The following is a 24,170-nucleotide window of genomic DNA, read 5'->3' on the forward strand; positions in this document are numbered from 1 at the left end:
TCCTTTGATCACATTTATCTGTGTATTCTGTGGCTGTATTAGAGTTACATTTCAGTGTGGTTGTATCTTTGCTGGATGTAGCCAGTAACATGGATCAAATATTTATAAAGATTGCTTTTCTGCTAAATGTCTCATAATAATTCCTTGTGTAGATACACAGAAATATTCTGATGCAATTTTTGCTGCATATTATAATAGATTCTAAAAGAATCTTTCATCTATGAAGCGACATGCACACACTGCCAAGGTTTTTTTTGTGTGTGTGATAACCATATTTAAATGCAGGAGTGAAAGCTTTGATGTATCGATGTCTCGTCTGTAAAAAAAGGAAAAGCATAGATTTATTTTCTAGCTGCAAGGTGGTTTTTCAGGAGTGGATACAGTGAATTCAGAACGTATGAGCAATTCATTTGGGAAACACAAGCAGAATTAATTAGTGTAAATCATTCATGAATACATTATTGCATACATTTTTCTATACAATTCTTTGTTTATTATTTGCATTTAGATTTTGTCAGCTATTTACACAAATTGTTTTAGAATGTTTTTGAGAATGATTTACACAGACATTTTTTAAACAATTGTGAACAATGTACAGTACAGTGCACAGAAAAGTTTTGCTTTTGGGTTCAAAAATGTACGTAGGAATGGTTTTATCAACATTTTATTCAGCAGTTTTTGTATGAATCAATTTGTGAACGATTTCCACAAATTTACATAGGAATAATTTTATGCACGATTTCCACAGAAATATGTAAGAATAGTTCTGATATTGATTTACATAGAAATTAACCTAATAATTGTTTTACCCCCGTTTTAGAAAGTAATTTATGTGAGAATCATTTTGCAAATGATTTACACAAATTTACATAAAGGTAAATGGTTTTGTGCATGATTTACACAAATTTATGTAAGAATAGTTTTGATATTGATTTACACAGAAATTTACATAAGAATAGTTTTGATATTGATTTACACAGAAATTTACATAAGAATGATTTTATCCACATTTAATACAGTAATTTGTGTGAGAATCGTTTTGCAAACGTTTTACACAAATTAACGTAAAAGGGTTTATGCAAACTATTTACACAAAAATGTACATAAGAATGGTTTTATGCACGATATACATATACGAGTGACGGCCATATTTAGAGGCAGTGTGCAAAATGTGTTTGTTGAAAAACTGAAAGAAATCGATCTTATGCTTGAGTTTTTACTGTTCAAATGTTCAGCATAAGAGTGTCTCAGAGTTCAAGCTTATCTTTACCACATTATCTCATGGTTTGTTTAAGCGATGAGCCACCTGAACGGTCAGCGTCTGTATGGTAAGGTGATCCGTGTGACCATCTCAAAGCACCAGACGGTGCAGCTCCCTAGGGAGGGTCAGGAGGACCAGGGCCTGACCAAAGACTTCAGTGGGAGCCCGTTGCACCGCTTCAAAAAGCCCGGCTCCAAGAACTTCCAGAACATCTTCCCCCCCTCCGCCACCCTGCACCTCTCAAATATCCCGTGAGTGACTGGAAAACACCCACACATGGGGCACCACAGGCCAAATACAGCATGTTACAAAAAATACATGGTTTGGTCAGATGTTGCTAAGACCCAATTTTACTGGACTAATAACTTAAGCATTCATTTTTTATTGTGTTTATAATTAACATTAAAAACCAATAAACTGGGAAAGAATCACTGTTTATTTATATTATTTAATTGTATTAAATTAAACTGTATTAAATACTTTTTAATTCATTTTAATTAAGCTACTATAGTTGTCACTTCAAAATAGACAAAAACGTGGTTATATAAAACTATATAATGTGTATATAGTATTAAATTGTAGACGTTGAATTTTCAGAAAAAGAAACAATATTGTAATGCATATTATTAGAGCGATGTCAAATGACTCATACCATGATGTATGATTATTATCCAGATCACCCCACCCATATTATTATATCATATATCGGTTGTTTCACTCCACAAGAAGTCCTCCATTATTCTTTGAATTGTTGTTGGCATCAGATAAGGTGCTGTTTTTGTCCTTTGTAAACATAATATTTTTGTTCCTTTCCTTCCACGCCCCAGTCCCTCCACCACGGATGATTTTCTGAAAGACCTGTTTGCCAGTTCTGGATACATGGTCAAGGCCTTCAAGTTTTTCCAGTGAGTTCTCTTCACATTTATTTTCTTTGTTCTCAGCCTTCATTTATCACACGGGGAATAGTCTGCTTGTATCTTCCTTTCAAGACAACACGGCCGATAAGGATGAGTTGTTTTGGGAAAACACGAAACCCGTATGTTATAAACAATGTCTATACCATCTGCCAGAAAGAGGCACAACCTGATTTCACAGAGTACAACATGTTCCATATTACAATCAACCAATCAGATTTGAGGGACAAGTTTACAGACTATGTCAAGTTTAGGTTTACAATCAGGGACAGGTGCTTCTACACCAGTGTTATTCCCTCTGATTTTTTGGGAGGATAAGTTATGGGTGGGGTTAGGTTTAGGGGTAGAGATATGGTTGGGACAACATTTTTGGACAGGAATGTTGTTCCTGGATCAACAAAATTTGTTGACCCAGGAACGCGTCTAACTGTGCAAAATCAGTACGTGATCGAAAGAGAACAAGGAATAAAATGTGAACATATGCGTAGCTAAACTCTGGAAGAAGGTGGCCCTCTAGGAGCATTGACTGAAGTTGTGTCTTTTGTAAGGAAATCATGAGATACTTTATTGTTAAAAATCTGAAAAAAGATTCACACACACAAAAATAGGCCACACTAATGTGCTTTTTTGCACTTTTGCAATTTATTGTGGCCTCTGGACAAGACAATCTTGTAAGCTTTTTGGTGTGTGGATCTTTATTCTGATTTATGAGGTATTTTGGGGGATCTACGCACCGTAAGAAGTTTTTTCATTCATCTGTTTGGGACTAGTGTTTGGCAGTACGTCTTTCCTTTCACTTTATAGTTAAACCACATAACATTTTTAGAGTCATTTAAACTTTTGTTGAAAATTTTTAAATGGCAGAAATGGTATAAACTAAGAAGAATGCAAAAGGTACATTTCTAAGATCTTGGGACTTGTTTTAAACTAGCTTTTCTAAAGATTTTTCCTATATACAGTATTTTCCCTCTCTTTATGTCATTGACCTTATTATGGTTGGGCCAATTGATCCTAAATGAGGACTTGCGATGTGGCACTTTAGCTGATCTTGAGTTGTTTCATGATCACTCAGTATCTGATTTTCACTATCCATGTTTGATTGACAGGAAGGACCGCAAGATGGCGCTGATCCAGCTGGGTTCGGTGGAAGAAGCCATTCAGGCTCTTATCGTCCTCCACAACCACGACCTGGGAGAGAACCACCATTTGCGAGTGTCCTTCTCCAAATCCACCATCTAGCACCCGCTTCACTACAAACACACCCTTTCCCCATCCTCCCCGTTCCAGCCCTTCTACCTTCAGCAGTCTGACTGTTTCATTCAGAGAATATGACTGACTGACAAACTCAAAAAAAAAAAAAAAAATCATTACAGATATTCATGGGGTAGTTTTAGAGATTTTCCCAAAAAAAGAAAGAAAAAAAAAAGAAAATAAGAGACTACTGCAGAACCTTTAGACAGTCTGAGAGTGAGTTACTCTCGCGATACCAGGGCTGGAGACACATGCGATATCCATGACAATGTGACGTTTCTGGGAACTTCTACGTCGAGGAAGTAAGATTCCCTCTATAGTCTACTGGTGAGGACTTCGTTGATGTGAAACTCAAACTAACACGAGATGAACATTCTCAAAAAAAGTCAATGCTGAGGAAGTTTCTTTACCGCACACTTGCCGATTACATTGGAGACTGACACTCCTGTAGCCCAATGGCCTTGTTACCCCAGACCCAGTGAAGGCGGAGTCTCCTCTGCTCCTCCCCCAAAACCCACACCTTCATTCTCATTGGCTGTTTCGACGGAGAGCCCTATTTCCCGTGGGATGTTTTGGACGCACGGTCACCGTTTGAATGTCGCTGACATCGTCATTAAGGTGCTGCTGGAAAAAAAAAAATCTGTAGCGATGGCCTCAACCAATAGGCTTGTGCTTTTCTTCTGAGTAGCATTAAAACAAGACTGCTATGGATTCAAAAATGGGTGCATTTAAAATTCAATCGCAGCTGTTTCGGCTTACAAACCTTTTTGTTTCTCTGCACTTTGATTGGTTTGAATTGAAGACAGGCACCGTGGGGAATGTTAGGCATCCTCATATCTGTTTACTGTGCAAAGATGTATAGCCAGATGGTAGGCATCTGTGAATAGATAGTGAATGGCGTGATTTGTTTTGTTTTTTTCTTGTATTATGGAAATTTTATATTGGACAGACCAGCCTTTTGTGGGCTCTCTGCACCTGCAAAGCTGTCAGAGAACATCTGCGTGCAGTGGCGCACAATGTCATTGTCCAGTCGATCGGGTTCCTCTGAACCGGGGCGACCGTTTTCAAACATGCACGATCATTTCAGAACACTTATGGCCAGCTGTCAACCCTACTGGAACACTCCAATCAGCAACGCCCAGTCTGACAGGAGGCTCCGCCTCCTCCTAAGTGAAATTCTCAATGTGAATGGTATAGCCCGTGATCTCGATTGGGAAATTGACGATTTCCTCCATTCTGTTCCCCTTCTTGCTCTTAGTTGAGTCTTTTCTTTTCATTCTACTTGTTTTTTATCTTTCCACGCAGGGGCAGAAGGTTCTGTCCTCTGCTCTTTCACTCCTCGGCTCTGTCCACAGGTGTGAGAGTTTGCAGCCATGGGCTCTATAGAAACCGTAGTGAAGACCATTGAGTCACAGAAAAAAAAGAGGGCGGCACTCTCTTTTGCCTTGCAGTCCCACACTAAATGCCTCTGTATCTGAGCAAACCAAATATTAACGGAATGAGTAAGACGGATTGACACGAAGACGCCACCTAGTTCCCAAAACCTAGTGAGCTGCTACATTGGCAGCTGCCTTCTAAGACCTATTCGCCATGTAAGCCCATGTGGCTGATCTGGAATGCTCTAAACTGACTAATAGTACAAAGTCCTCAGCAAACTTGACTCCAATAGAGTCCAGACCAGAGGTTTTCTTTTAGAGGTGGAGAAGGTTAACTCTGAGTCCATATCATTGGAATAAACTGTCAATGTGAATCTTGTAAGCCAACAATACAAAGACTCTGATATAATGGAAATACTCACTCCAAAACTAGCATCTCCTCCAAGTGGAGGCATTCTGATTCGATTGATTTTAGTGGAGTTAGATGTTTGCTTGTAAATTCCAGTAGTAGAAATACATATCACATGCCAATATTGAGCATGTGCCATGTATTCTTTAAGCTCATTACAGAGATAGTTTGAGGTTAGCATGTTGCTTAGCTAATAACACGGTTCTCTAACACTATCTACACTGGACACAAAGCGTTCTTTGACGTTCGTTGTAGAAAGCCTCGAGATGTTGCGGCAACTGTGTAGACATGCTGTAATGAATGTAAAATTTCATAGCACATGCTCAATATTTGCTATTACTAACATAGACTACAACATTAGCTTAGCAACATGCTAATAATCAGTTGATCATATAAATGATACATTTTAGTTTTTTACCTGATTCTAACACCAAATTTTTTTAATTAAACAATTTTATAGATATTTTCAGTTTTGAAAGAATTTAAAGTATATTTACAATCGATTCACCCTCCGTCTTGAATTTGAATGAGCTTATCACAATGCATTCTGGGATTGCCTCATCCACAAAGGATATGTGCAATGCTGCCTTAGAGTTTGGCCAAAATTAGGTATCGTAGAAGGCTGGAACAGCCTTAGTGTCGGGATCGCGCCTGTGATGCCTTAAAATGTCGTCTAAGTAGGCAGCTTACTAGGTATTGGAACATGGCAATGGTGAGCACACAGAAGCTGATTCTGTGTGTACGTGTTTAGTTAGTATTTGTGTATTATTAGCGGCTGCATCGGGACTCTCTAGGATATATGATGTCTCCCTTGTGCGTACGAACGAGGTGCTGTCTCATTTAGCGAAATCTGGCCTTAACATTCCAAGGAGGGTCACCGTAGACCCGTTGAGTAGCATCTAAAGGGAGCAGCTTCTGTGCCTGAGCACTATATCCTCTGTCGAAGCCCGTTTGAAATCAGTTGTCAAACAATTCAACAATCTCCATGTTCATGCAAGGCAAGGGACAGTGACTTTTTTTTTTGTCTTTGACTGATTTCACCTGAAGCGATTCGAAACTTCGCTTTCACTTCTCAAAAGAAATTTAATTTTGTTGAAGTTTACAGTCTTAAAGCAAACTATTCAGGTCTATATATCTTAAGGATTGTCAAGATTTTTTGAGAAAAAAAAAAAAAGTTACTTATTTTTGGTAATTTGTTCTTTTTTATGGAAGAGAAAAAAAAATCAAATTTGAAACCTCATCGGGTTTTTGTACCACTATAATCATTCAAGAAATCATGGTGAAAAAAAAAAAATCATATTTACTGTGTATTTACCTAATTTCTTATTACGTGCCTTATTATGTGTTCATAATCAAATAGGTTTTAGACATTTTAACTGAAATATCTTATGTACTATTTTGTGGGATTGGTGAGAGGGTTGATTTATTTTGATCTTGATTTTTTCTTTTATTATCTTTTTGTTGTGTAGCTCTTATAGATGTGCATTTTGTGGGGACTCAGTACCATGTGGTCTTAATATGATATGAGATGTAAGTTATGATGTATGGTGCTGTGAATGCTCTTATTAGACAAATGAACGGTGAACTCAACAATGTTCAGAGCATGCTGTGGGTCTCTATTCTCCCTCGCAGATGTGTGTGTGTGTGTGTGTGTGTGTACATATGTGTGCTAGACACGCGTACCATTGTTACGTACAGCCTTTCTAGGCCAAAAACAAAATTCCTCAATCTCTGATATAAAAATTTAAAGATCAGAGACAGAGGTTGCTGTAAACATGCTTATAGTTCTGATTAAAAAGTATGAAATTTACGAGCTGTTATGAGCACATCTGTGAAGTTTTTTCTTTTCTAAGTGATCACACGCAAATTTCTTCTGGCGAACGATAAAACGGGCGAAAAAATCCCATAGACTTACTCAAGAAACACCCAAGCCGTGTCTAGAGACTTAGAGTTAGGCTCTTTTTACTTTGGGCCAGTAAGTAACCAACTAAGAACCATCTGAACACCACAGCAACATGTGATGTTGGCGAGTTTTTCATGGGAAGGACCACTCAGAAATCAACATGAATCAATCACATCTTCTAATATGATTATGATCATGGGTGCACATAACTGGTGCGCATGCGCGGTAAAAATAAATGATCCGCAGCAGAAAACGTGGAGGGAAGTACCAACATTTTTAGGGACAGGGACACGTCCATACTGAGCAGGCCCCGCGGTTCAGCACGCATGTAATTCGCGGATTAACCATAAAGTTGTTTAACCATCACAGAGTGAAAGTTTATCATTTGGACATGTTTTGTCTTGCCAATTTACACATTCAAACTATTTCAAATGTGGAAGAAGAGGCGAAAATCGGGACTCGAAGCGCGCGTACGCAGAGAGAGAGAGAGGGAGAGGAGCGTTTCAGACAGTGTTGGAACACCGAATTGATTCCTCTTTCGCTCAAGTATTCTCTCGGGTTATGTCATAAGTGAACAGTTGAGAAAGAAACCGGATGTGTGTAAGTATATTCGATTCGTGCATTCGGTCTTAAAGTGACAGCAGCCTAATATTCCTGCTATTGTCTGCGTCATTTATGGAAAAAAATAATAATAATACAGCTTGAACCTATAGGCTATTTAATTTCTACAGTGAACAAATAGAGTTATAGTGAGGAGATCAGGAGGAAAGTGATGCCGACAGCTTGTAGGATAAGTGTGCCGCGTAAAGTGTGAGTTCCTTCCATCTCCAGGCGCTCCCTTGAGAACCAGACCAAAAGGGTTCAGTGCACCCCATCTAAATTATCCTCGCGGAGACCCAGAAGCCCACAGCATAGGCTCTGAGTGTTCAGGTCTGCCTTCCGTTTTGCTATGGAGTGATGCTGATGTCTGAGACCTCCACCTGTGTGTGTGTGTGTGTGTGTGTTTTGGAGTATCTTATTTACTGTACCTTATAATTGATTCAGTTTAGGGGTTTTGGCCTGTTTCGTTCTTGCTCTGTTGTGATACTTTTTGTTCTTTTTTTGGGGTTTGTTGATTTTCTATATTAAGAGTGTGAAAACTGGTTCAAGATTGTTGTCTGTCACTCTGCCTCTTCACAACAGCAGTTCCGGGTCCGTAACGTCCACTGACGTGTGCGATGGCGTCCGTCGGGAGGTGAAATATATGCAGAATGCCGATCTGCTCCCGGCTGCGATGCTTCTTATGTATCAACAGGAGAAAAGCCAGACTCCATAAATGTGTCACAGAAGTCATTCATTTTTGTTTCTCGAAGCGAAACATGTTTCCAACCACGTCTTGACTCAGGCAACAACGTTCCGCTGTGTTGTAAGACATTTTCTCGTTGATATCCGCGCTCACTCGAACAGTTACACACACGTGTATGGTTTTTTCCAGGTTTTTTACTAAAAAAAAAAAAAAAGTCACAAATAATGCAGGACCAAAGTTTATGTGCCTTTCATCTAGCTTATTTGTAACTTATTTCCTGGCTATATATCAGAAACCGACAAACTTCTTGTATTTTCCACTCTCGGTCATGTTACGAGTCTGTTTTTCCACGCGTCTCGCAGTCTGTTTTCGGATTGTTTTCCTCAGAAAGGTCAAGCCATATCCTTTCCCCCCCTCAAACTAGACCCATTTACGATTGTGAATGTTACCGGGCCCATATGGATTCATTTGAACAGCCTTACGCTAGTCGCCACCATCTGGATAAGCGGTTACACTTTTTGTCTTATTTAGTCATCAATTCCATTAAAAAGCTTTACTCTAAAAACGTTCGAGACCGTGACGATAAACCAACCACTGAAACCAAAGGACTTGATTGAATTGGAACTGATGCAGCACTGTTCAGACTGAGATAGTTTATTACTTTATTACGATGCAATTGACCCTTACAATCTAAACTTCAAATTTCAGCCATTATGCTTTCTATTCTCTTCTCATGACTAAATTTATGGGCTATGAATATGCTAATTGACCAGTGTAATTTGCATAAAGGGAGGGGCTAGACTAAATTAGCTAACTGAGGTGTCGCTCAAGCACAGCGCACATACAGAAGTGCCTGAGTTGATCTCAGGATGCTTTGAAATACCTAATTTATAGTTTTTATGAATGTTTCACTACCAAAAGGAAACAAATGCTGTACATATGTGTTCCCTTATTATTTTATTTTATTGTTTTTTTTGTTTTTGATTTTTTTTACCTGGCCAAAAAAAAAAGAAAAAAAAAAAGGTTTTGGGGAACAAGATACAAACACACCAATATGAACTGGTTTTTATATTTATGGAAATTAACATAAAGAAAACACGATTTGTCTTCTGTATTTTGATATCATACCAGTACCAGCTTTCATTTGTAAAGCAGTTTATGTGACTTGTGGGAATTGGGGAGAGACATGAGCGTATCCAGTTTATGAGTTTGATGTAATAAATGCAAATAGAAGATAAACTATTAAAGAAACATATTTTCTAATTTTTTGCAGTGCATGACTGAGTGGAGATTTTATTTGTATTTTTTGTAGAAAGCATTTTTTTTTTCTGTTTATGAATGGCTTGTTATGCATAATCATTATTAGAGTTATTATTCTTATTACCCACCCTGCTGACGTTTTTCCTAATCAAATTTAATTGTAGCATGCCTTGAATAAATGTCATGACATCTGTACTTTCCTATGTCCTCTGCGTCTTCATGTCTTTCCTTCTGGATTTGTCCTTAATTCAGCAGACTTCCTTCCATGTTCAATGCTCTGCAAACTCTGCTTCTTCTGTGCCTGTATTTGAAGAGAGAATATGATTTATGTTTGTAAGAGTAGTGGAATGGTTGTAACCTTCCTCTTCCTCTAACCTCTTCTGTTTATGACTAACTATCTCTCCGCTATCTGTTACTCTGCCTAAACCTGTTCTGCTTAACTCTGGACAGAAAAGTATTAGCATATACATTTAAACAAATGGTTCACCCCCAAAAAATTATTTAAGCAGTGACATTTTTCAAAATCTCTTCTTTTGTATAGAAGCTTGTGTTCGCCACAGAATAAAAAATAAACATTTAGCAATTGCGAGTTTATATCTCACAATTTTGATTTTCTTTCCTTAGAATTCTGAGATATAAACTCGCAATTTTTAGAAAAATAAAAAGTCACAACATGGGTTTCTCAGAAGCGGAAGTCGTCATAGTTGTGTAGCCTAAACTTTAGGCTACATAAAAATAAAATAAAAAACTGTGTTCCCATTTGCTCAAATAGCAAAAGAAAACACCACAATAGAGTTCAACCACTTTCAAAAAGAGGGGAAAAAATAGAGAGAGATTGATAACAGCAGTCGGAAGAGGGAAAGACCGATGTCAATTTTACCATCACTTCCAAAAACACCCTCAGAGCAGTGTAGTTTTTTTTAATAATATAATACATAGTGTTATAAATGTACATACATTTAAAAGAAAAATGAAAATATAAATAACGTTGCAGGATTTACGATGCTGGACGACCGTTAAAACGCGTCATCGCAGTCAGTGAAAAGGTCCACTTTTTTAAATGTATTTAATTTTATTTATTTATTTTATTCCGTGACGAAACCAGCTTCCATACTTTTGTGTTTCACAGAAGAAAGTAAGTCTCAAACAAGTTTGATATGACATCAGGGTAAATGATTACAGAATTTGCACTTTGGGGTGAACTAGCCTATCCCTTTAAGAGATTTAGCGAAACGGCTTTAGCATTGTCGTGATAAACTAAGCCTGTCATTCGGAACGCTACCTGGTAAGAAAGGCGTGCATTATTACACCCTGATGTAACCTCTCTAGTTGTTTACTTCCTTATAGGAAAATAGCTTTGCGATCAGGAAGCAGTTGCATTAGAGGCCATTAAAAGACAGAGAATGTCAATGAAAGAGTAAACAAACACATGATGGTTATATTAGAGTTGATTATGAATACAGTGCTAATTTTCAGAAGAGCAGGGAAATAAATGTCAGACAATCATCAAAAGTAAAAACTCGCTTATTAATTATATTAATTCATAATATTTCACTGTGGCTAATGACAGTTTACAGCGACACAGCCTATTATTCAGTGGACCGCCACACACACACACACACACACACACACACACACACACACCTGGTTTCCATGTTTTATGGGGACTTTCCACAGACTTAATGATTTTTATGCTGGACAAACTGTATAGTCTCTCCCGTTGACCCTAACCCTAAACCTACCCATCACAGAAAACTTTCTGCATTTTAACATTTTCAAAAAACATCAATTCGTATGATTTACAAGCTGTTTTCCTCATGAGGACAAAATTAAATAAAAAATAAGTATACGGACACTGCCATCTTTGTGTGGACATTTTGTCCCCATAATGTAGGATTTACTAGGACACGCACACAAACAAAATCATTAAAAAATCATATCTGATACGAGATGATAACGAATGCATTCGCCCAACTGAGCTTGCAATGTAATATTCATTAACAACAATGTAGCTCATACTGTTTGAAACTTTAGGGTTGCATATAACTTATTGGTTAAATGGCGTAAGTAGGAGACATGCTAAAATATAATTTTATATCATTTAATTTCAGTAGTTGTAACAATATATGTCATTCTACAAGATCCTCTTTTAACCACTCATGTCATGTTATGAATAAACGTTTCATTAGACCACTAGAGGGCAGCACACACACACACACACACACACACACACACACACACAAAGTTAATTCCAGCCAATTAAAATACACATGAATAAAATAATTTATTCAAAATTACATCTTTGCATTTTGCACAAAATTGTATTTGGTATATCTGAAAATTCAGTTAAATGCTGCGGTACACCAATTGCATTGGTTTCTCACAGGATTAGCCTACCTGAAATATTGAATATGACGTTTTCAGCTTCAACTTAAATGTCAAAACGACCTGCAGAAATGCGATATACAGCCTTTAGATAAAGCATACTGTACCTTTCTTGGGATTTAAAGAATGCTCATGGCTTTTAAAAGGAGCCTTAATCTATTAATATGCTAGCACGGTTAAAACCGGTTAGTGCTACTCAAACAGAAGGCTACACTGAAGGTATAAGAGTCAAATATGATTTTTTTCATATGCTCATTTAAAGACCCTTCATAATAATGTATTACGGATGACATATAGGCTAGTAATTTTCCACATCAGCAGAAATTAACTGCCGAAAGTTGAAAGAAACTAGATAGGCCTTCTCTAATGAATGCTTCAATAAAAGCTCACGGTTTCATTTCCTTTAAGATTAATTTTCTCAAAATTGGCCTCCTCCATCTCTGCCAGGACGTCTTACCAGTTGATAAAGTAGCAAACATGATGTATAAATATACCTACAAAATAAATATACCATCTCAAATATACCGTCTATATCATCTCAGTCCAGTTCGTCCCTGACATTTGTAAAATATAATCAATTATTATTATTATAAAAAGATTTACATAATATGTTATAAAAACAACTATTCAACCATTCAAAAGTTTGTGGTCAGTGAGATATTTTTTTATTATTACAACTTTGAACGGTTCCACAGAAATATGAAGCAGCAGAACTGTTTACAACATTGATAATAACCAGAAATGTTTCATGAGCAGCAAATCAACATATTACATTTATTTCTGAAGGATCATGTGACACTGAAGACTGGAGTAATGATGCTGAAAATACAACTTTACATAAATTATATTTTAAATTTTACTGTATTTTTGATCAAATAAAATCAGTCTTGGTGAGCAGAAGAGACCTTTTTTCAAATCGTGTATTTAAAAATATTTTAACAAAATGTAATGTTTAATTAATAAATTAATATTTAAATAAAAAATACATATATAATTAAAATAATAAAAAAATAAATAAAATTGAAGCAGACACTCAATACACAAACATATCTAGGTTTTCCTGTTTTCACACTCTGAGGTGTTAGCTCGTACACTGCAAGATGTTTAGCCAAGATAACATTTGTTTACCACTTTATTCTGAAACATTCAAGCATTTGTGCTCTGTATATCGGAAACGTATAGACTTTTGCCCTCATCTAAACAGCAAGTACAAAAATTCACCCTAAGTCAATCAGCTAAATTTGAGGCATAAAGATTAATAAAAGTATTAAACATACATTTCAAATGATAATAATGGTAAGCACGTCAAAATGATAGTAATGAGAAATACATCAACAACATGATAATAATGATTTCTTAAAATATGATTACATTTGATTAAATTATATATTAAAGATCATGATAAAACATAAGCAAGATATTTAATTTTTTTTTTTTTTTTCTGATTCATCGTATAATAACCCATATTGTTACTGTTATGATATGGCTCTTTTTTGTTCTTCTTAAAGCTTGGAAGCACCATCCAAAGTCTCATTCCATTGTATGGAAAAGAGCGGCTAAGACATTCTTCTAAACTTCTCCTTTTGTGTAAAAAGGTGAGTATCATGACAAAATAGGTGATCTGTGGGTGTCCTTCGATGTGACAGTGTTAATGGGTGAATGAAGCACTCTTGAGTCCATCATTAATATCTACTGATGCGATAATTCATAATAAGAGTAGAAGTAATGATTCTGCCTGCAATGAGATCCTTCAACTCGCTGGCCAGAAGTGTGTGTGTGCAGCCGTCAGTCATCCGTTGTTCAGTTGAGACACGAGCTGTAAAGGAGCAGTCGTATCTGACACAAGCCATCCAGCCCTAATTACAGTGACACATTGCTACAGCAGATGGCTCAGTGGGACTGCCAGCATCCAACACATACACACATGCCATCTCAGATTTCTCACTCCCCACTGGAGACAGTCGCTAGATGAGACAAAGATACCCCGATGTGTGTGTGAGAAAGATGGATGCCACACCCAGATTACATTACCTCTGTCTCTGTCTAAAGCCTCACCTGCCCTTATCTAAACACGTACAGTCCAGAAAGTGCAGACAGAATATGACACGACAAAAAAATTTGAACAATTCATAAAGGAATTCGGACATACTAGGATGGAATATTTACTGCATGTACACTTTTTATTTTTATAAATAATAAAATTATGTGAAAAGTATCCATAATGCCAGTGTTTCTTAACTGGTGGGGCGACACAAAAGAAACAACACAACAACAACAAAAAACGTAATTCTAAATGTTCTTCTGATGCAAGACTTTTATTTTGAAAGACATGCGTGAACGCTGTTGAGTCTTCTGTCAGACGCAGTTTAAGTAAAGTGTGTCTAAGAAAAAAACGTTCTGTCCTGATTCAGAATCTGCGGTTAGTTGAGATGTTGTCAGTGTAATTATTCTAACATTATTTTCTCTACTTGTTACAAAATTAAAAGTCTCTCACCTCATAAAATGTTCTTGTCCTGTCAGATATTATACTGTGATCGCGACATGCGCAAATGTGGAGGCGCGTGCTGTATATCACTTCACTATATATAAAGAGCAAATTAAATTACGAGCATGCAGCCAATAAATTATGTAAATTGTACGTATTTGCTGGAAAGGATTTGCTTGTTCATTCTATTCATCAGGATCAGTGTCCATGTGTTATTAAAGTCACGGGTTACTCATGAAACCGTGATTCAGTGAGAGGAGGGAACGAAACATTGAGTCGAAAGCTGACACGTTGGGGAAACTCCCCTTCTCTGAAATGTTGAAGCCTGATTGAATCACACTATTTCACCTGCAATAGCCAATGGCGCTCAAACGCGGCAAGGCCCGGCTGCTATAAATCTGCACTGAGCGCCAGTGTCTTTGAATCTTTTGACTGAGCGATAGCATACAAAACAATACTTTTTTGACTTACCATAGACTGTAAAAAAAGAAGGATGACGATGTCCCAAAATGGCGCTGACATCTTGTGCTGATTACAGACTCAGAGCCTGAGTCTGCACAGTGGTGAGCGTGAAGTGGAGTCGCGGTATCAAGGTCCCGCCCGCCGCACACTGCCGCAGAATCGGTTAGTACAGTTTACTGCTGAACAACTTATTTTGTTGGTGTGAAATAGAGTTATGGAAATGTAGAAATTAAAATTAAAGCTTCAATCTCCTCTCGAAAATCCCGGAAAAAAAGTCTCAGTGACTACTGTCAATCACAGCTGTCAATCATGATGCCACACTCCCATTTTTATAACATCAAATAACTAACTAAAACCAAACTTATTTAAAACTTACTTGATAAAATGACAGAAGCCATCTTTGGAAAAAAGTTTATTTGAAGTGTAATTTGATTGTTTAGTTTGTCTCACGTCCCATAAAATTTCATGGATAGGGCGGGGTTTATGAGCTATACTGCATCCAGCCACCGGGGGCGATCGAGACGTTTTGGATTATCTTTTCAGGACTTGTGCGGCACACTTGTTTTTACACGGTAGCTTAAGCAATTTCTCGTTCCTTCCTCTTAGACGTTCCCTTTTGAGGTCGGTCTCTCGACATTGTGTCGAAAGCTGACGCATTGGGGAACGTATAAAATCCCAGCTGTGTAAAAACAAAAGCACTAAAACTCTAGCTCAAATCTAATAGATAGAGTTGAATGGGAGTGAATGTACTTAGCCCATGACCACGATGAGTGTGAGCAGTAAGCAACTGCCACGCCTTTCCTAGATTAACTACGGGACCTAGTTGAAACACTCAGCCAGTTGGCAGCCGGCCAAGATGGCGCCCGCGCCTTCATCACCGCCCAACACAGTGCCAGAGTCACGGCATTACAGTGTGGGGAGGTGATTGAAACAACAATAATATAATTGGTGTGCTTATTACATAAACAGCTTTGGCAAGCGAGTTAACAAATATAACAATATACAAATATAACAAATATATAATCAGCTCTGATTATTATATACAATCATGAGTTTATAATGCAATAGAAAGCACAACAGAGGGGTAGGCAGCTTTCTGCTGGAGCTCTGTAATTATGCAACAAGCGAGCTGCAAAGTGAATGTGGTTTGCTCAAGCACACAAAGAGAAAGGCAGTAAGGCTCTATCCTTAAATGAAACGCTGGTGCAGGTGCTTACAAACACATTTTCGGCTATACGTCCTAGTCGAAACCACTCGCTGAAGAAGAGCATGGTGACAAGTCTCTCAGCCATCCAATGGTAGCTCATTAAACTGCATGCTCTTCAGCATATTCACAGACAGAAGTTTGTGTTTGTCGCTCTCCAGCACCTCGGGACGGGGGTTGAAGCGGAGACTGTGGTTGCCGGGACTGTGTGCCAGCCGGTGGCGATGCGCCACTCAACATAGACAGGGCGAGAGACTGGCTCGTGGCTTGGACCACAGGAACGTTCTCGTCCTTCATTCTGAACTGCACGGAGCTCGCGCTCTGCAAGTGTGGCAACACAACATACAAACATTTTACTTTGCCCACCGCAACCGGCAGGGGGGCTGGTGAAAGAACTTGAACTCTTTTTAGAGACTGCAGAACAAACTCGCTTCTGGCCGACAGGAACTTGGCTTAGATTCTGCTGGGCGTGTGTCCGGAAGGACGGTGACCTTGCTTCATGGGGAAACAGTGTTTCCTGTTGGGCCTCTGTTGCACTGGAGACTTTGGACCGCGCCCCTGCGCTTGGGACGGGGGGGCGGTGCGTGTGGCTGACTGCTGCGCAGAGGATGACCTGGAACGTGCCTAAGGGGGGCCGAAGTGAGTCATCATCCTGGACTGATTCTGGCCATCTGCAGGCTTCTCCGAAAAGGCCTTTGGGACTTACGGGGGCGTTGAACAGCGGCAACTTGTCATTTAACAAGAAGTCTGTCTGATGTCTGTCAAGGTGAGCCAAAGATGCCGCTGTGGCTCCACCCGTCTGCCCATGCTCTGCCCAACTCCTTGGGTGATCTTCTTAGCAGAGCGAAGGGCGAGGTCCCCTGCCTTACAGAGAATTTCTCTAACACGTCAGCTTTCGACACAATGTCTATAGATCGACCTCGAAAGGGAACAGTTCATGTTAGTTCTGTCAGGACCACTATCATCAAATACGACTGACAGTTAGCATACAGTTTGGATTGGCGGTATGGTTCTGTTCTGGGCAAGAACTCCCTGCGCATCCATGCAGCCTAGCATGGATAAGAGCAGCAATAACCCCCCCCTTAGGGTAAACAGAACAGAACCAACATGAATGTATTGCAGATATCAATGAATTTGAATGTACAACATAATTAGAGAATTTTAGTCTGATTCAGGGGGAATCCTCTGGGGATGGAGGAGGGTAATTAGCTCCTGAGAAACGCGATAGTTGCTGATAATACTGAAGGAGCTTATATTTGTACACAGTGATGGGCAGTGATGAGAGTCAGCTGGTCAGCTTGACCAACGTGACCTGCCAGAACTGATGCTACGCTTGATTATAATGTATTTACCATAGTAACTGTAGTTTCCGTAACCTTAAACTAAAATTCCACTTTATTTTCACTTTGTGTTATTTTGTATATTTTTAAATGAATGGTAGGCCTAGCTTATACCAACTTACTAACTATATCGTATTAAAGGGGTCATATAATGCCATTTTTGTACAAGCTAATATGATTCTTTAGGGTCTAAATTAAAAGTTTGTAATATACTTTAATTAAAAATTCTCATTAGTATTGTAAGAAAACACTCATTTTACCTGGTCAAACACAGCTCTGTTTTCAGCACGCCGTTTCAGTGCATGTGTCTTTAAATGATAATGAGCTTTGCTCACCCCGCCCCTCTGTTCTGTGCATACACTGTTTGAAATAATAACACAATAACCATAATGCGTTGTTCATTATAAACGTGGGATTATGAATTATATCGAGAACGTCGTACATAGAAAACATGCCGTAATGTAAATGTTTTACACGTAAGTGTAAAAATAGCCGCATTCATCGTGAAGCATGCTAGCGATTTGCAAAGATTAATATAAATATTAATATAAAGGTTAATACAATTTTACACTCACTTCTTCTTCTGGAGGTGCAGCAGGAACACGAATAGTTGGTACCGATCCTTTTTTCAGGAGCAGCTTCTTAGCAAAACCAGCTTTATACTGACCATCGAGCAGTCTGGTGTGTGAAATGATTCGCGCAAACATGAAAGCATTGACGTTGATCGTGGGGAATATTCCCTTCGAAAACAAAACTCAGCCACTGCGTCTTCAGCGGTTCGGATTTAGGAACATCAAAATGAGAACAGAACACCACAATCGCTTAGATGCCGTTCTGCTCATAGACAGTGCTCCAGCGTATCAACAATGACGTGCGTACTATGATGACAGACAGCTTGCTTACGAGCGGGGGCTGGTCTGTGTTGAAACGCTGCTGTCAATCAACAATCGTGGGAGGGGCGTCCGACCGTGTGACGTAACTAGGTCGAAAGGCTTGATGTGAGAGGGTGGGGGGAACATATAAGGAGATTAAAAAAAAAACATTGGATGGATTTTTATCATTTTATGATGGTTGTGTACAGGCACTGCCAACACACATTTAAGTACAATCAACTTGTAAAAGTGCATGTACCATTATACTGTATGACCCCTTTAAGAAAAACTTGTTTGGGACTGCTATTTAATAATGTATTGCATTACCTTATACTGTTATTCATCAGTGTTAGTGATATTCTTACAATGTATATGTATGTTAAGTAATAAGGGATGGTACTTGTGTGTCTCAACAATTTTTGAGAAATAAATTTGCTTTGTTCAAATTATTCAATATTTGGGTCGCGGATATTTATAACCATAGGAACACTGCTTCCGCAGAGATTCTGATCACTACCGCCCGCACCCGCACACATTGTTACAGCTTGTAGAAATTGTGAAAAAATTACACAAAAATTAGGGCTATGCCAAACATTCAGAATAACAGAGATAAAACATTGCGTTTAATTAATCTGACCATAAGATAAAGTAATGCTAGCAACAAATGACAAACACATTCGGATAGCTTTTAATTAGCCTTATAAAACATCACAACTAATGAAGCCTAAAAACATATTTAAACATATGCGTAACAACACATAACAGTTAAACTAACAAGGCACAATATTTAATATTAAATATTTAAACTTAATTGTTGACTTCTTTCTTGTTACGCGGCACACCCACAGAAAAGGTAAAACCACCCATTCACGCGCCCTCTACACTGCGTTATGCAACAGTAGTAGTAGCAAAAGTATGCCACATTGTAGTCCCATGACTTCATTATGTTGCATGTTTTATTCAGCAAGTGGCATAACTAATGGTTATTTTATATTTTTAATCCAAATTTGAATTATTGTGTATAAAACAATAAGTGATTTTTACTTCACATCAAAAAGGAAGCAAAAATCACAGTGCTGATATTACCGTCAGTTCATCCCTCACAATGGAAATGGAAGGTGAACTTTAGCACAACATATTGTGTATGTATACTGCACATGTCGTAGGCCATCCGTGTATTCCAGCCATAAAATGTGCATGCTTTGCAAAGTACAGGTATACATACTGTATACTCCAAAGTAAGTGTAGTATGGAAGCAAGCTATTCCAAACTTAGCCATTGCTTTACCTTACAAAAACAGGGTTAATCCTCATACCAATGTAGCTAAGGCGACATGTGAGCTTGAGGCCTGGATTTCTTACATTTTATTCTGGTAACAGGCAGGGGAAAACTACTAGTACTATACGTCCCATGACCTCCATAAGCTCTAAGACATCATGTGAAAGTCATCCCTCTGGACTTGTAACAGCAGCGGCCAAGACCCAAAACCCCATTCATTCACATTACACAAGTACTCCAAAGCATTTGTGGCATACTTTCGCATCAGTGGAAACCAGACATGCATATTTACATCCGTAAATGAGAGGAGTGAATGACTCTCTATGTGCTCCGCTACAGATTTTAGAGCTTCCTTTGAAAGCTTAGAATAGATCAAGTTTTGGCACATTAATATGCGTATTAACAAAATACGCATCTTACTGTCTGTCTTTTAAATGCGTTAAAGAGCGTCTCTGGCATGTTTCACTCTCCATTGACAGAGGGCAAAATGCTTTAATGATTTGTGATATTTTATGCAAACTTATGCATAAAAAATCACAAATCATTAAAGCATTTTGCCCTCTGTCAACGGAGAGTGAAACATGCCAGAAACGCTCTTTAACACATTAATGCTATAAATCAATGCTTCTCCCCGTAACTCACAAGAAGCCCTTGAATGTGGAGTGTTTCTGCTGGAGGTGACGTTGCACTAGTGTGCCACTGATATGGCGCTGTTAATTAACTGGTCTGTATTTCAAGGGTGTGTGGGTAAGGAGAAATTGGTTTGAAATGAGACCTACCCCAACACAAGGGCTCCAAACACTCAGTGTCTGTGAAAACTGATCCAACCTTCTGGAATGTAATTTAACCCAGCGACTCAAGACCAGCTAATGATGGAGGTTTATGCTTTGGCACACATGTCTGTCACTGAACACGAGTGAATCGTTGGTCACATTAATACTTGTGACACATACTCAATTGAAGACCTGACAATATTTCTGAATTGCTGACAGGCAGGCAAGCAGAGATTTCTTTCTGTATGACAGACAGACTGGATGGAAGGATGGATCTTTCTTTTTGTAAAATAGATAGATATACATGCACTATAGTACATTGCTGCATTATAATGTGATATCATGAATAATTCAAATGTAGGGGGTTAGATGGGATAAATGTTGCAAAACTCCTCTTCCGCTCGGAGTTAGACAGTAGATTTCTTAGCCAGAGAGCAGCTGGGGTTTTCTGGATCATGTCCCTTATTCTTAAGAGTGTGTTGATTGGATGATGGGACGAGTCCAACAAACAGAAGCATTCATGGGGAGAGGAAGCTTTCGAGCAGCGGCAGAGCTGTACTCCAGCACTTCAGTTTGACCAGCGCCTCTCTGAGCCCTGGCACCGACCCAGAGACTCGGGACACTTACAGACGCCACTGCTTCTGCAATACTGTAACAACTCGTACATCCATAATCTAGTACACTGATAGAGAGTCTGTGATTTTTCTTTCTTTCAACAATGAGTTAAGACCGGGTGTGTTTATCTACTGGACCGATTCTAAGAGAGTTGTTCTGTCTTTATGTTTGCCAGCTCTCAGTGAATTATGCAATAACCTGTTTAGTGAACAATTACACACCCTCAGATGTATTTAGAGATAAATTACATGAACAAAGCCCTTAAGATAACGTGTAGTTTTTTTTTTTGCCTTAGTTAGCTATTGGGTTAGGTGCATTCTAGAGATACACTGGAGTTTGGACCTAATGAAAAGCATAGTGGACCGCTTTCAGCAGAATCATCTTTTGAGTTATTTATAGAAATCATCTAGATGACTTTGGTTATTGAGTAACTGAGGGTGGCCATTGTAATTGTTGGCTTTCTGTCAGTGATCTGAAGTGTTTATTCATGGGGACAAACATAACTGCCTTGACACCAGAATGAGTAAGCCTATCATTCACTGTTAATGGAGAAGATAAATGTGTAGGAAAAAATGTTGTACAACTGAAACACTACACGCCTACTAGCCGACAATGGTTGAATGAGGACTCGAGCCATTTCTGGAGACCAGATTTCACAGAAACTAAGGGCGGGACTCATTTGGGCTTATAAGCAGCCATCCAGAACACCCTACTACCTCATAACTGCTAAGCAACATATTAATAGTGCAATAACAGCCATTCAGAACAACAACTGCATAGCAATGGCCTACCATTCACAACACCTTAACAACATAATCCAGCAATGCAATAACAATCATTCAGAACAAACTGTCTGGCTAACACCTAAAACACCCTACTAATGTGGTAACAACCATTCAGAAGGCCTAAAAATGCATAGCAACACAATGTTAATCACCCACAACACCCTAGTAATGCTGTATCAACCTTTTAAAACAACTAAGCAATTGCCCACCAACACCTTGGCAACCACCCACAACACCCTACCAATGGGGTAACAACCTTGGCAACCACCCACAACACCCTACCAATGGGGTAACAACCTTGGCAACCACCCACAACACCCTACCAATGGGGTAACAACCACTGACAATGCCTTAGCAACTGCATTGCAACCACCTAAAACACCCTACCAATGTTGTGACAGCCATTCTTAACGCCTTAAGATGCATATAAACACCACGGTAATAGTGTATCAATCTTTTAGATTTCTTTGTCTGATGAAGAACAACATGGTCTGAAACGTCACATTTGGCAAGAACATGCAATGAATACGTTTTCTATTTTGGAGCCGTGGTGTGCCAACTTTTACTTTTTCTTTTTTTGTGACTGCGGTTTCAATAACAGATACAAAACACAGACTGTCTTTTTTAATGTTTAATTTGCACACTGACTAAATGATTAAGGAGACTGTGTCTGTCTCATAACAATAGAAGCCATTCAAAGTGAACTTGTTGCATGAGTTGAAAAAAATTCCAAGACGGCAACATAGCGTCAGCCCAGATCCGGCCCACATCTGGGACAAGTGGATTTCACACGTACCGGATCTGGGCCGACACTTTGTTGCTGTTTGGGTTGCTTATTAGTTCACCATTTACTGTAGAACTTACAGGCCAATAGTTTTACTAAAAATAAACTCATTCTATCTAGACCACCCAGTATTTTATTGGACTCATTTGTGAATTTGATGTGCTTGTTTGGGGCTTTATTAGTGTTCATATTACTATTCATATTTACATTCGATTGGGAGTTTTTCAAAATCCCTAATGCAAATTATTACTCTTCCATGTAAAATAATAAATACTAATCAGCGCTCTATAAACCTTCATTTCTATTTAAATCTTTACAGCTGTAGTACAATGCCATATATAATGCATCTATTTGCATAATTTGAACAGAGAAAACGCTCTACGGACAATCTTTAAATGAGCCTTACATATTAAAATTGTGTTAGCAATGCCTACAGGGAATAGCATTGAGCTCAGCAAGTTTTCAGCAAGATGGCATCTTGTGGCGCCAGATCTCCATCCATGCCCTGTTCCCCTAATAATGGGCTGCTATCCAACAGAGAGCTGAGATAAGCACTGACAGGCGTCCTGCATGCAAGAACACACACCAGATAATACAGCAGAGACACAACAGTAGGACATGAACTACATAAACACAGCTCTGGCCTCAGGATGCGGGAATATTTGTGCTTTTGGGTCAGTAAAACACAGTGACACAGGACTGGGAGACCAGATGGTTGGTAATGATAGAGTTAGTAGTGCTGAGCGAGAGTAGTGCACATAATCTGGAGTGAATCACACAGCTCAGCAAACCGAGCACTGATCCGCAGCGCACTGTCATGCCTGCTGTAATGCCATTATTTACAAAGATACGCACTGAAACTACTGGTCTGATCGGCTGACTGAAATCAAAAAGTGATGGGATCAACAGGAAATGATGTAATTGAAAAAACCAACCAAATTCCAAGAATTATCTACTAAAACACACCATGTACATTACAAACCTGTTTATCTTTTCTTATCCGGGAAAACTATGGCACATATGACTCAATTCGGAAAAGGTCACATGACCATATCTGGCCCACACACATCAAGCCGGTTTTAGTGTGAGTTGTGGCTTGCTGTATGTGGCCCATGTGACCTTTGCCACTGCCAGAACTGAGCCATATGTCGTTAGCCTCATAGCATAATTGCCTAAGTCATATTTCAATGTCTTTGGAAAACAAGAAAAAACACAAAATTACTTAGCCAATTGTGCTATGAGGCTAACGATGTGCCATAGTTGGCCCGGACGCCAGCCACAGTCAGGATGTGTCGCCGTCATTTCATGCGGTATGTGGGCCAGAAGAATGAGGGAGATGTGTGCCACAACTGGGCCAGATGTCATTTGCTATCTGGCTTTTTTCTGTTGAACACAAAATAAGACATTTTGAAGAACTGTTTTGTTCATGCAATGAAAGTCAGGAGAGTTTAAAACACTGACTTTTCAGTGTATTCTCAAAAAAATACAAAAAATAAACATGTTGCCGTTTTGGCGAACTATCCCTGTA

The 24,170-nt window shown here is 38.8% G+C and overlaps 1 protein-coding gene and 2 long non-coding RNA genes across 5 annotated transcripts in view; 2 read left to right on the forward strand and 1 right to left on the reverse strand.

Moving 5' to 3' along the window:
* The window catches only part of ptbp3 (polypyrimidine tract binding protein 3), a 70,886-nt gene extending 61,224 nt beyond the window's left edge, over positions 1-9,662 (forward strand). For all 3 annotated transcript variants that reach the window (XM_082158813.1, XM_082158812.1, XM_082158814.1), the window contains 3 exons: positions 1,296-1,512; positions 2,089-2,166; positions 3,282-9,662. In XM_082158813.1, coding sequence (XP_082014939.1) covers positions 1,296-1,512; positions 2,089-2,166; positions 3,282-3,414 — 428 coding nt within the window. In that variant the 3' untranslated portion in view covers positions 3,415-9,662. The remainder of the gene's footprint in view (positions 1-1,295; positions 1,513-2,088; positions 2,167-3,281) is intronic.
* Positions 1-24,170, forward strand: part of LOC309489907 — a 112,120-nt gene that overhangs the window by 83,740 nt on the left and 4,210 nt on the right. The window lies entirely within an intron of this gene.
* Positions 21,188-23,783, reverse strand: LOC309489909. The gene is made up of 2 exons (XR_014202564.1): positions 22,156-23,783; positions 21,188-22,073 (listed from the first exon to the last, which is right to left on the reverse strand). It is a non-coding gene; the product is annotated as an uncharacterized lncRNA (long non-coding RNA).

Source organism: Leuciscus leuciscus, assembly GCF_965113295.1.
Source record: "Leuciscus leuciscus genome assembly, chromosome: 24".
Classification (NCBI taxonomy): domain Eukaryota; kingdom Metazoa; phylum Chordata; class Actinopteri; order Cypriniformes; family Leuciscidae; genus Leuciscus; species Leuciscus leuciscus.